The sequence below is a fragment of the Elgaria multicarinata genome, chromosome 9 (genome assembly GCF_023053635.1).
Source record: "Elgaria multicarinata webbii isolate HBS135686 ecotype San Diego chromosome 9, rElgMul1.1.pri, whole genome shotgun sequence".
In the NCBI taxonomy this organism is placed as follows: domain Eukaryota; kingdom Metazoa; phylum Chordata; class Lepidosauria; order Squamata; family Anguidae; genus Elgaria; species Elgaria multicarinata.
This window is the reverse complement of record NC_086179.1, coordinates 12,235,450-12,251,170: the sequence shown is the minus strand read 5'-3', so window position 1 is coordinate 12,251,170 and position 15,721 is coordinate 12,235,450. Positions and strand designations below refer to the sequence as shown.

The following is a 15,721-nucleotide window of genomic DNA, read 5'->3' as shown; positions in this document are numbered from 1 at the left end:
TGGCTCTGTGGCAGAAATTAGGTGAGCTGGGACTCAAGTCATAGGAGGACTGGCTGGAGTATGCCTTCTGATGCTGCAGCACAGGGGTGAGCAACATTTAGCCACCCCCCACGACTCCTGCCGCATTGTCAAATTCAGCACCGGCAGTATATATATATGGTTTGAGGAGGGATTGTGGTTTTGGTGCTATTGTTGGTAAATGGTCAGATTCAGCTCATTCTGCAGATACATTTGACCCTTTTAGCACTCCATAGCCTCCAAAACCATCATTTCACCACCTAAAACCTATATGCTCTATATGGTTCGGGTCCAGGTTATTTGAAAGAACGTATTCTCCCTTATGAGCCTGCCCGTGCTTTGAGATCTTCTGGAGAAGCCCTTCTTTCAGTCTCACCTTCTTCACAGGCACGCTTGGTGGGAACATGGGAGAGGGCTGCTCCCGTGCTCTGGAACTCTCTTCCCGGGGAAGCTAGGCTGGCTCCCTCCTTGATGGGCTTTCGGAAGAAGGCTAACACTTTTTTGTTCCAGCAGGCCTTTGGAGAATAATCCAGCCCTCCATCTATGTTAATGTCTTATAATTTTGTTGTGTATTTTTTAATTGTTTATGGTTTTGTTTCCCTCCCCCCCCATGTATATTTTAAACTTTGTAAGGCCGCCTTGAGGCCCAGCATTGGGCAAAAGGCGGGATACAAATAAATATAATAATAATAATAATAATAATAATAATAATAATAATAACAACAACAACAACAACCTGATATTTCTTTTATCTGCGACCCATGGAGTGTGACCCATAGGGGGGTGTCCAGTATACTAAATGCCCCCCACACTTCAAACTTGCCCATCCTCATCATCACAAGAGGGGATGAGAACATGAGAAGAATTAAGAAAACAAAACATGAGAACTAGTAGAGGAAAAGCGCCATTTCGTTTTTTAAAGAGGAGTTCACGTACCTGACCTTCCAATTGTTCTCAACAAAAATCATCGAATAGAACTGGGAGTGTGTGTGGATACAAATACTTGGCTACTGTTTGAAAGTCTATATCATACAAGAGTATGTCTTTTCTTCTTTCTTTCTTTTTGCCATTTTACAGTTTGACATTGATAAAGAAGCCGGCGAAAGACAGATCTACCACCGGTACTGCATGGAACGGGCGTCAGTACATTGCGCCCATGTGTTCACCACGGTCTCTCAGATAACAGCCATAGAAGCAGAACACATGCTGAAGAGAGCAGCTGGTAAGATCACCATGGGGGAATCCGCACGTCGTACCGAGACCGCTTCTAAGCGACCCCAGTGCGGTGTGAAAGCGATCGTGTAACTTACCTTTGGAAGAGCCGAGGAAGAGACGTCCTTCCCGCCGCCGCTGCCGCCTCCACCCACAGACCTCCTCGCCGGCTGGGACGGAGAGCTCGGGGGAAGAAGGCGGGGTGGAGAGCTTCTTCTGCTCTCAACCCCGCCTTCTTCAGCCGAGCTCTCTTCGCCGGTCGGCGAGGAGGTCTGTGGGTGGTGGCGGCAGTGGCGGCGGCAGCAAAGACGTCTCTTCCTCGGCTCTTCCAAAGGTAAGTTACACGATCACTTTCATACCGCACTGGGGTCGCTTAGAAGCGGTCTCGGTACGACGTGCGGATTCCCCCTATGTCTAAAAGGATGTGGTCCATCAAGATTGCCAAAAGATGACGAATACCCTAATAATAACAGTAATAACTGAGGGACCCTGTAAGGCAGGGGCTGGAGAACAGTCCCTCCTGAAACCTTCAGGGGGCGCCCTCCCCTCCCTGTTGCTGATAAAATTGCCACCACTGCACCGTCGATTTTGCTGCTGAAATTTGGTAGCACAGCTGCAAAAAAGCCATGGTTTTCCACAATACTTCCAGGGACACAATTTTGCTTGAAGCCAAGGTGCACATTCTATGTGCCGCTCCCCATGCCTTGTTTTAAAGAAAAATGGCTCCCTTTTGCAGCTGCTGTGCCACCAAATTTCAGCGGCAAACCACCACCTTTTGGGGGGGGCAGTGGCAGGGCTGTCGGGAGCACAAAAAGGCTGGGGCTGCATGTATGGTTCACCCCTGCTGTAAAGGGAGGGGTGATAAAAGTGCAGGTTTAGAGAACTGGTTAAAAAGAACTCTGAATACTTTCTATATGGTTAAGTTCACACGTTTGGTGATGTTTGTGAAAGCAGGGAAAGACGAAATAAGGTCACATTATAATGTAAATTGAAATCATTTTTATATTAATGGAATAGTCAGAATGCCCCCATAGGGATAATATTATTCTGAATGAGTTAGTAGTTAAAAGTGATGAATGTATGAAATTATTATATGTTTACTATTGAGTTAATAGACGGAGACAAATGAAATTATATCAGTTGATAAATGGAATGAATTGTATTTTTAACTTTACATGGACGATAATGTGACATATATTTCATGATATACACCAAATATATATCCAAATTGAAAAGGGGGAAGGGCCGTGGCTCAGTGTGATAGAGCACCTGCTTTGCAGGCAAAAGGTCCCCGGTTCGATTCCCGGCTTCTCCAGGTAGGGCTAGGAAAGGGATCCTGCCTGAAACCCCGAAGAGCTGCTGCCAGTCAGTGTGGACAATATTGGTCTAGAAAAAGACCAATGGTGCGACTCAGTATAAGGCAGCTTCCTATGTTCTCATATTCATAAATGTTATAAGGTATAAAACCTATTATTATTATTTAAAAAAAATAAGATTCTTATATTAGCCTCTCCCTAGGAATAGTACCTGGACTACATATGTGGTGCCCTGCAACAAAATGTTGCAGTGTGAAGTGCTTCTTGGGGTTCTTGCCACTCCATTCCATTCCCTCTACCATCTGACCGCTCCAACAGTTGGTCAACAATGCATTTTGTACCCACTGACCATACTCTGTCCTCATTGGGCTGCTTTGGGATGGGTGGGTGGAGATGGAGACACTGATGCCTTAATCCCAGGTACATTAAAAGCTTGGATTTCTCTATTGACTTCTATGGGCAGCTCTCACTTTTGTCCTGGGGGACATTTAAAAATAGTTTTTCCAGTGTGTGAGCCATTAAATGGCCTATGTAGACAATGAGATGGTTCTCTTTAGCAGGGGAACACTGGGAGTTGCAGGACTTTTTTTTTTTTTTTTGCCTAAACATGCATAGGATTGTACCTTTAGTTCATTTTTCTGCATGAAGTAGCCATAGAAGAACAGGGCAAATCTATATCTTCTGATGCTGTGATGAGAATAGTTGCTCCAACTGAAGTCTATACCTTTATTATCTTTGTGAACCGCCCAGAGAGCTCCGGCTATTGGGCGGTACAGAAATGTAATAAATAAATAAATAAATAAATAATAAATTAAGTTTAGTTTGAAGTTTAAACTGTTTGATTGATATAATCACCCCTGCCAACAATCACCAACGTAGTGCATAATAAAGATTAAACATAGACAATTGCAACCCATTCCTCCAAAATCTGAAACATTATTCATGTTTTTTTTTTAAAAAAAAAATTGTATACTTTTTAATATTTACCATTTTTAACTGTTGTAAACCGCCCAGAGAGCTTCGGCTATGGGGTGGTATATAAATGAAATAAATAAATAAATAAATAAATGATGGGGCTATTTTGGAAGAGTCCCTGTGTTTTAAGCACAATCCATGCTTTAGATCGAAAGAAGTCCTACAATTCCCAGCATGCTTGGCTGAGGAATGCTGGGAGTTGTAGGATTTTAAACATAGGATTGTGTCCTAAGTCACTGAAATGATGAGTCAAACTAGACTAGTAAATGATACTACTAATATTTGTAATTATTCAGTCTCTATATCTAGTGGCCATAAGTGTCTTCTTAACTTTCAGTCCCACCACTTAAAACTGCCCACCCCAATTAGCATTGGGCCGCACTGATTAAACTGCCTAAAGCCACAGTTGATTAATCTACCTATTAAATGGATTAAAGTTTGCAGTCCCGTGGAAACTTTATTGGTACCGCCTGACAGTCTTCCAAGTTGTGAAATTTATCTATTGCTCAAAAAGGGTCAATGATCTTTGCCAGAGTAGATTATTAAGCTTGAGGTCTACCCAAGGGCATTAGGATTGAACCATTCATTTTGAGATTTGTAGACAGGGTAATACTCTGCTCCCAGGTGGAGGATAATGAGCGCCTGCAGATTGACAGCTGCCATGTTTCTAGAGTCACTGCTCCGTCATCGCTCAAAGCTGGCAGCAGATTTTACTCCAGGCAACTATGATGACAAACCCATCATTCAGCTTTTGGTTCCAGGATTGATGGCCCATCCTCCTCATTGCAACCCTTTCCTCCAAAACGTCGAACTTCAGTCATGGTAGGGCTATTTTGGAAAACACCCAGTGTTTTAAGCATTCGGGGCTCAGTCCGATGCATGTTTAGATGCAGGAAAGTTGTACAACTCCCAGAATCCATTTGAAGGGCATTTATTTCTGTCAAAGCCTGCATAGGATTGCACCCTAAGATCTCAATGCTATGCATGCTCAGACAGAAAAAAAGTCCTACAACTCCCACCATTCCCCAGCCAGAGGGAACCATCTCATTGTCTAGCAAGGCCATTTACTCCCCCACATCGAAAAGCTATTTTTAAATATCTCCAAGGACAAAAGTGCGTGCTGCCCATAGAAATCAATAGAAAAATCAAAGATTTGAAGGTAGCTGGGATCGAGCATTAGTGATCTATTAGAATGCCAACTGAGATATATTAGAATATTTCTCTCTTCTGTGCCTGCATGGTCTGTGCAGTTAGATGCTTAAGCAAACAAACTCTACCATTGGAACATCAGCAATTGCCTTATACTGAACCAAACCCTTGGTCCATCTAGCCCAGTATTGTCAGCACTCATTGACCCTGTTCAGACAACACGCTAAGCCATGGTGGTCAAGCATCTGGGGCTAAACATTATGGCTTGGCATGTGCTCGTTAGCAAAAGGGTTAGTGGTGTAACTCTCTCCAGGGTTTCAGGCAGAATTCTTTCCTAACTGCTACCTGGAGATGCTTGTGATTGAACTGGGGACCTTCTGCATGGATATTATTATTATTATTATTATTATTATTATTATTATTATTATTATTATTATTAATTGCATTTGTATACCGCCCCATAGCTGAAGCTTTCTGGGCGGTTCACATAAGATAAAAAACACTTAAAAACAATATATAAAGATTAAAAACCACAAAAACAAGCAAAATACACATACATTTAAAACCACTATAACAACTTTAAAAACAATGAGACAAAAAACAAACCCAGGCTAATTACATATTGCTAAATGCCTGGGAGAAGAGAAAAGTCTTGACCTGGCGCCGAAAAGATGACAATGTTGGCGGCAGGCGGGCCTCATCAGGGAGATTGTTCCACAGTTGGGGGGCCACCACAGAGAAGGCCCTCTCTCTTGTGGCCACCCTCCACGCTTCCCTCAGGGTAGGCACCCGGAGGAGGACCTTAGATGAGATCTCCTGCTGAGCTATAATCCTTCTACTCAAAGCCCATCATGCAGGGGGCAGGGTGGGAGGAGAAAGCTGCTTGTGTATTTCCATACCGAGGTTCTTGAGTGACTCAGTTTCTCCTCCTGATCCCTGCTGGATCTCTGGATTGTCTGTAATAAACACAGGCCCAATAAATGCTGCTCTGCAAACAGTAGAACTCATTTGTTCCCCCGTCCCAGCTAGCCCTGTTGGGAAATGAAGGCAGTCTAGTTTCTTCTTTTCCTTCAAGATCTACTCAGCTCCCCCTACCTTTCCTCTGCTCTTCCCAGATGTCGTCACTCCAAACGGCCTCAACATTAAGAAATTCTCGGCCATGCACGAGTTCCAGAATCTGCACGCCACCTGTAAAGCGAGGATCCAAGAGTTCATTCGAGGCCATTTCTACGGGTAGGCTGTCCTGCTCCAAATGGATGGATTTTAGGGCCCTTCTATAGGACAGACTGCACATTAGTGGTGCAAGATTCCTGTTGTGCCTCAGTTTGGGATAGAGCAGGAAGGAGGAACAGCTGAGCCTGGGAGTGTTTGGGGAGTGGCCCTTCGCAGGAAAAGGCAGATACTACCCAGGCTCAGCTGTTTATTTATTTATTTATTTGTTTATTTATTTAAAACATCTATATCCCGCCCTATATCAATAAGATCTCAGGGCGGCGTACAGATAAGAGCATACAGTATAAAAACAGTAAATATACACAGCTAAAAACAAATTAAACCACAAACCAAGTTAAAACAATATATAATTTAAAAGCAGTAAAACTATTAAAACAGTTAAAACAATGTGCCTAGTGAATTCAACCACTAAAAGCTTTGTTAAAAAGCCATGTTTTCACTTGGCGCTGGAATAAAACCAGCGTTGGCACCAGTCGGGCCTCCAAGGCCCATCATCCCTCCTTCCTCCTGGGAGTCCCTGTACATCATTTGGATGCACAGACTCGGCTATGACCAGCCCAGATTTTCAGGCTGGTGTAGAAATGAGGCCTTATCAAGATTAAACTTCCTACTGAGGGTATGAACAAATAGATGTAGAAATGGCCTTGCTTTGCATGGGACAAGCAGCAGCCTGGGGCTGCAGTCCTATAGTTGCCCCTGAGCACTTAGTCTATGGGTAGGCAAAGTCTGGACATTGCCAATCTGGCCCACTGAGGTTTGGGCTCCCTCTGTGGGCCCCTCCCTTCCCCAAGTCCCACCCCTTTGACTGGAGGCTACTGAGAGTTTGGATGAGGCAGGGAGAGGAATCCCCTTCTAATCTTCAATCGCAATCAGCCCCTACCCAATTTTCATTGTGCACCCCGGCCTAGAAGCAGCCTTCAATGGGATGCATGCAGTTACATGCCTTTTCTCTTATGGGGATTATGTGAACTGGGGAACCCTTCTATGCCTTGCAGGCTTTCTTCTTTCTCTTTATCGCTATCTATGGGCCCATGTGGGGAGAGGACTCCTAAATTCGCTGTAACTCACTGCGTTGCTATGTGTTGGTGACCTGACTTGGCATCCTCTCCAGCGTGTGCTGTTTGATCAGCCTGACGCTTACGTTTCTTTGCTTTGCTTTCAGCCATCTTGATTTCAACCTTGAAAGGACCTTGTTTTTCTTCATTGCTGGGAGATACGAGTTTTCAAACAAAGGAGCTGACATGTTTCTAGAGGCCTTATCAAGATTAAACTTCCTACTGAGGGTACGAACAAATAGATGTATATATGAAGCTGTCTTAGTCAATCGTAAGAAGTTAAAGAAAAGCCATGCTGGATCAGACCAAAGGCCTTTCTGGTCCAGCATTTTGTCCTTGCAATGGCCCACCGGATGCCTATGGGAAACTCATTGCCCAATTGCCCCCTTCCACTTGTGCTCCCTACACAAGTGGAAGGGGGCATTTGACACTGGAGGCAATATAGAGCCATGAGGACTAGTAGCCATTTACAGCCCTGTGCTCCATGGATTTGTCTAATCCCATTTTAATGCTCCCTGAGTTGGTGGCCATCACTACATCATGTGGTAGCACATTCCACAGTTTAACCATGCGCTGTGTGAAGAAGTCCTCCATTTTTTCTGTCCTAAATTTCCCACCAAGCAGTTTCGACCTGTTCTAGTATTATGAAAGAGGGAGAAAAACTACTCCTTATCCCTTTCTGCACATCATACATAATTTTATGTCTCTCTCTATCATGTCCCCTCTAATTTGTGGATGTTGTAAAGAAAGGAGACTTCATGTTAGACGCAATTAGAAAAGGAATCGAAAATAAAACTGCCAGTATCATCCTGCCTTTATACAAATCTATGGTGCCACCACGCTTAGAATACTGTCTACAATTCTGGTCACCACACCTAAAAAAAAAGATATTTTAGAGCTGGAAAAAGCTCAGAAAAGGATAACTAAAATGATCAAGGGGCTGAATCATCTTCCTTATGAAAGAAAGTTACCACAGCTGGGGTTGTTTATCTTGCAAAAAAGGAGGCTAAAGGGAGACATGATAGAAGTGTACAATATTATGCATGGTGTGGAGAATTTTTTCCCCTCTCTCAAAATACTAGAACCTGGGGTCATCCCATGAAGGTAATTGGTGGGAGATTCAGGACAGATAAAAGGAAGTCCTTCTTCATGCAGTGCATAGGTAGGCTATGGAATTCACTACCACAAGATGGAGTGATGGCCAACAATTTGGATGGTTTTAAAAGGGGGTTGGATAAATTTCTGGAGGAGAAGGCTATCAAGGGCTACCAGTCCTGATGGCTATGTGCTACCTCCAGTATCTGAGGCAGTAAGCCTTTGTACACCAGTTGCTGGGGAACATGGGCAGGAGGGTGCTGTTACGCCATATCTTGCTTATGGGTCCTTGGTCGACAGCTGGTTGGCCACTTTGTGAACAGAGTGCTGGACTAGATGAATCTTGGTCTGATTCAGCACAGCTCTTCTTATGTTCCTATGCCTGTTTCCTAAGCTAAACAGCTACAACATTCAGAGCGCCGTCCGGCTCAGTTTTATTGGATGAGTTTCAGTTATTGAGGCCCGAGGATGTGGACAAGGTGCTTGGCCAAGTCCGGTCGACCACCTGTGTGCTTGACCCTTGCCCCTCGTGGCTCATTACATCAAATAAGGAGGGGATCGCCGGCTGGGTCCAGGAGGTTGTAAATGCCTCCTTGAGAGAGGGAGTGGTGCCGGCCTCTTTAAAAGAGGCGGTAATTAGACCACTCCTGAAGAAGCCTAATCTGGACCTGGAGGAGGTTAACAACTACAGGCCGGTGGCTAATATCCCTTTCCTGGGCAAGGTGCTTGAGCGGGTGGTTGCAGGACAACTCCAGGCACTCTTGAATGAAACGGATTATCTAGATCCATTTCAATCGGGTTTCAGGCCTGGTTTTGGAACAGAAACTGCCTTGGTCGCCCTGTGGGATGACCTCTGTCGGGAGAGAGACAGGGGGAGTGCGACCCTGTTGGTTCTCCTGGACCTCTCAGCGGCCTTCGATACCATCGACCATGGTATCCTTCTGGATAGGTTGTCTGAGCTGGGAGTTGGAGGTACTGCGTTGCAGTGGTTCCGCTCCTACTTGGATGGCCGATTCCAGAAGGTGGTGCTGGGGGATTATTGCTCTGTGCCGTGGCTCCTAAGCCATGGGGTTCCGCAGGGCTCTATTTTATCCCCTATGCTGTTTAACATATACATGAAGCCGCTGGGGGAGGTTATCCGGAGATGTGGACTGAGGTGTCATCAATATGCGGATGACACCCAGCTCTACCTTTCCTTTTCATCAAACCCAGGTGAGGCAGTGGCTGTTCTGAACCAGTGCCTGGGCACGGTAATGGACTGGATGAGGGCTAACAAACTGAGACTCAATCCAGACAAGACGGAGGTACTGTTAGCGGGTGGTTCATTTGTCCGGCGAGGTGATGTTTGCCCTGTCCTGGACGGGGTTGCACTCTCTCTAAAGGATCGGGTCCGTAGTTTGGGGGTGCTCTTCGATCCAGAACTGTCACTTGAGGCACAGGTGAACTCAGTGGCAAAGAGCACCTTTTATCAGCTTAGGCTGATATACCAACTGCGCCCTTATCTGGACAGTGATAGCCTAGCTACAGTTATCCATGCTCTGATAACCTCTCGTTTGGATTACTGCAATGCGTTATACGTGGGGCTGCCTTTGAAAACGGTCCGGAAGCTTCAGCTGGTACAAAACAGGGCAGCCCGTTTACTAACAGGGACTGGCTGGCGAGATCACATTACGCCAGTCCTTTTACAACTTCATTGGCTGCCAGTCCAGGTCCGGGCCCGATTCAAAGTGCTGGTATTGACATTTAAAGCCCTAAACGGTTTGGGGCCAGGTTATTTGAAGGAACGCCTCCTCCCATATGTACCTACCCGGACCTTAAGATCATCTACAGGGGCCCTTCTCCGTGAGCCCCTGCCAAAGGAAGTGAGGCAGGTGGCTACTAGGAGGAGGGCTTTCTCCGCTGTGGCACCCCGGTTGTGGAATGAGCTCCCCAGAGAGGTCCGCCTGGCGCCTACACTGTACTCCTTTCGTCGCCAGCTGAAGACCTTTTTATTCACTCAGTATTTTAACACTTAATTTTAACTTAAATTTAAATTATACTGTTTTAACTCTGTATTTTAACCTTATATCAATTTTGCTGCGTGGTTTTATCCTGGTTGTGCTTTTTATATTGTATTTTGTATTTGTATTTTTAACTTGTTGGTTGTTTTATGATGATTTTAATTTTTGTGAACCGCCCAGAGAGCTTCGGCTATTGGGCGGTATAAAAATGTAATAAATAAATAAAATAAATAAATAAATAAAACATTGTAACCTTCCCACACAGGTGAGTTGTCCCTGCCTTTTGATCATGTTGGCTGCCCTTTTCATAGAATCATAGAATAGCAGAGTTGGAAGGGGCCTACAAGGCCCTCGAGTCCAACCCCCTGCTCAATGCAGGAATCCACCCTAAAGCATCCCTGAAAGATGGTTGTCCTGCTGCCTCTTGAAGGCCTCTAGTGTGGGAGAGCCCACCACCTCCCTAGGTAACTGATTCCATTGTCGTACTGCTCTAACAATCAGGAAGTTTTTCCTGATGTCCAGCTGGAATCTGGCTTCCTTTAACTTGAGCCCGTTATTCCGTGTCCTGCACTCTGGGAGGATCGACAAGAGATCCTGGCCCTCCTCTGTGTGACGATCTTTTAAGTATTTGAAGAGTGCTATCATGTCTCCCCTCAATCTTCTCTTCCCCAGGATAAACATGCCCAGTTCTTTCAGTCTCTCTTCATAGGGCTTTGTTTCCAGACCCCTGGTCATCCTGGTTGCCCTCCTCTGAACACGCTCCAGCTTGTCTGCGTCCTTCTTGAATTATGGCGCCTTTTCTGCACCTAGCCCAGCTTTACAATACCCTTTTTAGGTGTCGTGACCAGAACTGTACAAAGTATTCCAAGTGTGGTCATGCCGTCGATTTGTATAAAGGCATTGCAATATTGGCAGCTTTTCCATTCCTTTCCAAATTATCTTTTCTTTCAGGTCCACAGGAGTGACATCACAGTGGTTGTGTTCTTCATCATGCCAGCTAGTACTAACAATTTCAACGTGGAAACCCTGAAAGGCCAGGCAGTCCGAAAGCAGCTATGGTAAAATCTTTCTTTCTGTTTCAGAGTGATGAAGCAAGTGAGTTAATGATTGGCTCTGGAGAGAGATAAAGTGGGTAGGTTTTCCATGGGTCAAAGGAAACCAGGCATTTTACAGAAGCTGTGTAAGGGGAAGATCCAATCCATTGGACATGGGCATGTTTAGCCTGGAGAAGAGAAGATTGAGGGGAGACATGATAGCACTCTTCAAATACTTGAAAGGTTGTCACACAGAGGAAGGCCAGGATCTCTTCTCGATCCTCCCAGAGTGCAGGACACGGAATAACAGGCTCAAGTTACAGGAAGCCAGATTCCAGCTGGACATCAGGAAAAACTTCCTGACTTTTAGAGCAGTATGACAATGGAATCAGTTACCTAGGGAGGTGGTGGGCTCTCCCACACTAGAGGCCTTCAAGAGGCAGCTGGACAACCACCTGTCAGGGATGCTTTAGGATGGATTCCTGCATTGAGCAGGGGGTTGGACTCGATGGCCTTGTAGGCCCCTTCCAACTCTGCTATTCTATGATTCTATGATTCTATGACAGAGGGGGTGGAATTCTGAGACTGTGCCAATTCATACTGCAAGAAGGGGTGTCACATTTTTAATCCTCCCTGACAAAAAGCTTTGGGTCCCTTTAGCTCAGTATTGTCTTTACTGACTGGCCGTGACTCTCCACGCTAGCGTTTTCCTACCCTATTTGGAAATACTAGGAATTGAACCTGGTTCCTTTTGCATGCAAAGCATGTGCTGTACCACTGACCGATGGCCATTCCCTCATTAACTCATTACTACTTAATGGCTCTGGGAAGATGGTTGATGTTTCGTCAGTGGAAGAGCTAAAGAGTTCTCCATGGACAACTTGATCCCAACCCACCTCACAGAAAACTGATCAGACTGACAGTTGAATGTGGAATATGAAAGCCATTTCCTTCCCCAGACCCTAGCTAGGGGGCAGCTATGTTCCCTGTCTAGGAAGAAACTGCCATGTGGGGGAAATGAGAGAGAGGCCTAATCTACACCAAGCAGGATATTGCACTATGAAAGTGGTATGAAAGTGATATATAAAAGGCAGGAGCCACACTACTGCTTTATGGCGGTATTGAAGTACACTGACAACTGTTGTGGGCCATGACACATACCTTATACTACTTTCATACCACTATATCCTGCTTGGTGTGGCTGCTGCCTTTTATATATCGCTTTCATACCGCTTTCATAGTGCAATACCCTGCTTGGTGAAGATTGGGCCAAAGAGAGAGGGGGGACACAGAGGGAAGGAACACTAAATGCTACAAGGATCTTGGAGGTATCTAATGTGTGACACTGGATTTGCGGCCTGCTAGGAGCATTTCTGCTGTCGTCAGGCACCTGTGATCTATATCTATAAATAAACCAAATATTACAAAAATGCCATACGTCTCCAGTGCATTTTCTTCTAAAGGAAGGCAGGGCTGATGTAATCTTTCACAACTTGGGGAAATGTGCAACTCTTATCATCAGAGTATAAAATAGTGAACAGAGAAAACATTGAGTCGGGGAGGCAGGGTGGGAAATGAGCCGCTTTTAATGATCTGTTTTGCTCTCTCTTAGGGACACTGCACATTCTGTGAAGGAAAAATTTGGCAAGAAACTCTATGAAGCACTATTAAGGTGAGAGCTTCAGTTTCTCATTTGTCACTTGAAAACAGCCTTTCCCAACCTGTTACCCTCCAGATGTTTTAAACTACAACTCCCAGCATTCCTGAGCATTGGCCATGCTGGCTGGGGCTGATGGGAACTGGTCCAAAACATCTGGAGGACACTAGGTAAGGGAAGGCTGCTGCACAGTTACATATTTATGAGTATTTTATCACCTACGACATCCAAGGCAATAATAATTCCATAGAATACATGCAATAGAACTCACTTGAAAGGTTGTCAGAGGAGGGCCAGGATCTCTTCTCAATCATCCCAGAGTGCAGGACACAGAATAATGGGCTCAAGTTACGGGAAGCCAGATTCTGGCTGGACATCAGGAAAAACGTCCTGACTGTGAGAGCAGTACAACAATAGAGAAAATTGCCTAGGGAGGTTGTGGGCTCTCCCACACCAGAGGCAGCTGGACAGCCATCTGTCAGGGATGCTTTAAGGTGGATTCCTGCATTGAGCAGGGGGTTGGACTCGATGGCCTTAGAGGCCCCTTCCAACTCTACTATTCTGTGATTCTATGTATTCTAAGGAATTGTTCCTATTTATAAGATAGTTCCAAATGTTTCCTATTTGGAAGGCGCTTCCATGTAGAAATTAACGTGCAGCATGGGGGCTAGCCCAGAGTGGGGCAATTGCCTCAGGCAAGGGGGCACAGAGCAACAGTGAGATGTCGGGGGGGGGGGCAAAACTGTGTGTGCCACATGGCCTCTCCAGCACCTGTGAGCTTCCCTGCTGCCCTCAGTTGTGGTGAAGCCTGCTGCCCCATCACAAGTGTTGAAGGAAGATTCATCCGCCAGTCTGGCCAGGATCGGTACATGCACCATCTTGCCCTTCACCTTGGGCAAGGGTGCAAAGCGAGTGGGCATCCAAGATGAACACAAAAGGAGAGAGTAATCTGAGGATGCTATAAACGAATTTATCGTTGAGAAGCCCAATTGCGTTTCGGCCTCTTGCTTTTTATTAGGTCTTCTCCAAGGGGCTGTAATAATGCATATATAAAAAGCAAGAATGAGACAACACATAAAAGAAGTTTAATAATAATAATAATAATAATAACAACAACAACAACAACAACAACAACAATAGAAACATTGCAAGCACAGCCTGTGCATACATGTAGACAATAAAATAATTTCACATAAAAGGTTCATAAGGCACATTGCAAATAAGGCCTGTGCATATATTTAAATAGTATAAAGCAGTTAAAATATTGCATGCTCACTTACAATGAAGACTGCAGAAATTGTTAACAACAAATTGTCTTATAATGGTGACTAGATGGGTTGTGCTGAAGGCTATGGGTTTTTTTTATATACTGTTAGACAAGTCTTTTCTTTGAGTTTCTTACAGGTGTGACCAATTCACTTGAGGTCTTCTCATCTCTGGACAGAGCTACAAACACCAGGGAATATCTCGAAACTGCAGGGCAGTTGCAGGAGTGGTAAAAAATTCCAACTCCTCATTGAGCCCTATGTTTTGGGCTGTCCCTGTGCCACCGGCTGTCCTGATTGGCACATCCATGTTTGACTCTCTGTACATACAGTGTACAGCCACAGCCGACCACAGTTATCATGAAGTGTAATCCTGCATGTATTATGTTTCTCTGCTTGCCCTCAATATTTCACCAATCTTCCTGAAACGCGCAGGGTATGTAAAACCAGCATTTCTTTCTGGCAGTACTCCGTTTCAGAAAGATTGGTGAAATATTTTTCATTTTCGGATGCTAGAATGACCCACCCCCCAGTAACTGCTTTTAACATGGTGGAATGCTCTTTTTACTGAGCATCCTTAACTACAGGGAACACGACCGTGTTCTCTGTAATCCTGTGCCTTCCGGGGCAGTTTACAATCAACATGGCTGTGTTACAAATTGAAGAAGGTGTTGTCTGGACTTCCTGTAAAATTCCATGAATGAGGCAGAGTGATTGTTCAATAAAAGCACCATCTGGAAGCACCCTTACACCTTAGGAAGTGTGCCCAGGATTGTGAGAATGCACACATACCTGGGAGGAAGCTCTGTTTAACTCAGTGGGGTTTCCTTTTGCATAGAAATGCATATGAGTTGGGCTGTGGGTCCCAGTGATGCAGGCCAGGGAGAGGTCAGGCTTCAATGTGAAATCTAACTTAGATTTTTGGAAAATGCCTTCCTTTTTCCACTAAAAGATTCCCCCTGTTGCATCCACAGAGGAGAAATCCCCGATATGAACAAGATCATTGATCGTGATGACCTCACCATAATAAAACGAGCCATCTATTCCACCCAGGTTAGAAGAAAGATTCTTCCTGTGATTCTTTTTCTTTCTTAATGCCAAAACGTAAAACTGGTCTGAAAGGCTTAGCTCTCCGTAGGGTCATAAACCTATATTCCGGTTATACCATTGTGTACAATCTGGGGAGTGGGGCTCACATGATCAAATACTTCTCCCTTGAAGATATTCCTTCCACGCAGAAAATCAGCATGTCAGGAGAAAGGGGTCTAGCATCTAGTTTTGTGTGTGCAAGGGTTTAATTACTTATCTCTTCTATAGGGAGCAATTCAGTCATGCGAGCCCCCATCTGCAATCTGAAGTGATATTGTCCAGAGTCTGGACTTTGGGTACTATCCAGTGTTGCCGTAGCACTCGCACTAATGATGTTGCACCAGCATAAAGCAATGTTTGCACAATGTAACTAGCACAACAGGAAAGAAGGTGATTTCTAGAGACAAAAAAGGGGTCATTTTTTCCTTCAAACCAAGGTGTGGGGGCTATTAATAGCATTCTTTCTCTCCACCCCTCCCCTCCCACCGAAATGCTTGCTGAAATTAAAATAAATAAACGTTTTTTCTGGTTTCCCCAAAGCATGCACAAAGTTAAATAATTCAGCTTGCCATGGAAGGGAATTCCAGAAAGAGGGGTGCCGCTGCAAAGAAGGCCCTGCTCCT

The 15,721-nt window shown here is 44.9% G+C and overlaps 1 protein-coding gene across 1 annotated transcript in view; it reads left to right on the top strand.

Annotated features, from left to right (window-relative positions):
• GYS2 (glycogen synthase 2) overlaps nt 1–15,721 on the top strand; it is a 53,596-nt gene that overhangs the window by 26,456 nt on the left and 11,419 nt on the right. Inside the window, exons 5-10 of the mRNA XM_063134715.1 lie at nt 1,096–1,240; nt 5,786–5,903; nt 7,066–7,186; nt 11,005–11,111; nt 12,700–12,759; nt 14,984–15,062. Of these exons, the coding sequence (XP_062990785.1) occupies nt 1,096–1,240; nt 5,786–5,903; nt 7,066–7,186; nt 11,005–11,111; nt 12,700–12,759; nt 14,984–15,062 (630 nt within the window). The remainder of the gene's footprint in view (nt 1–1,095; nt 1,241–5,785; nt 5,904–7,065; nt 7,187–11,004; nt 11,112–12,699; nt 12,760–14,983; nt 15,063–15,721) is intronic.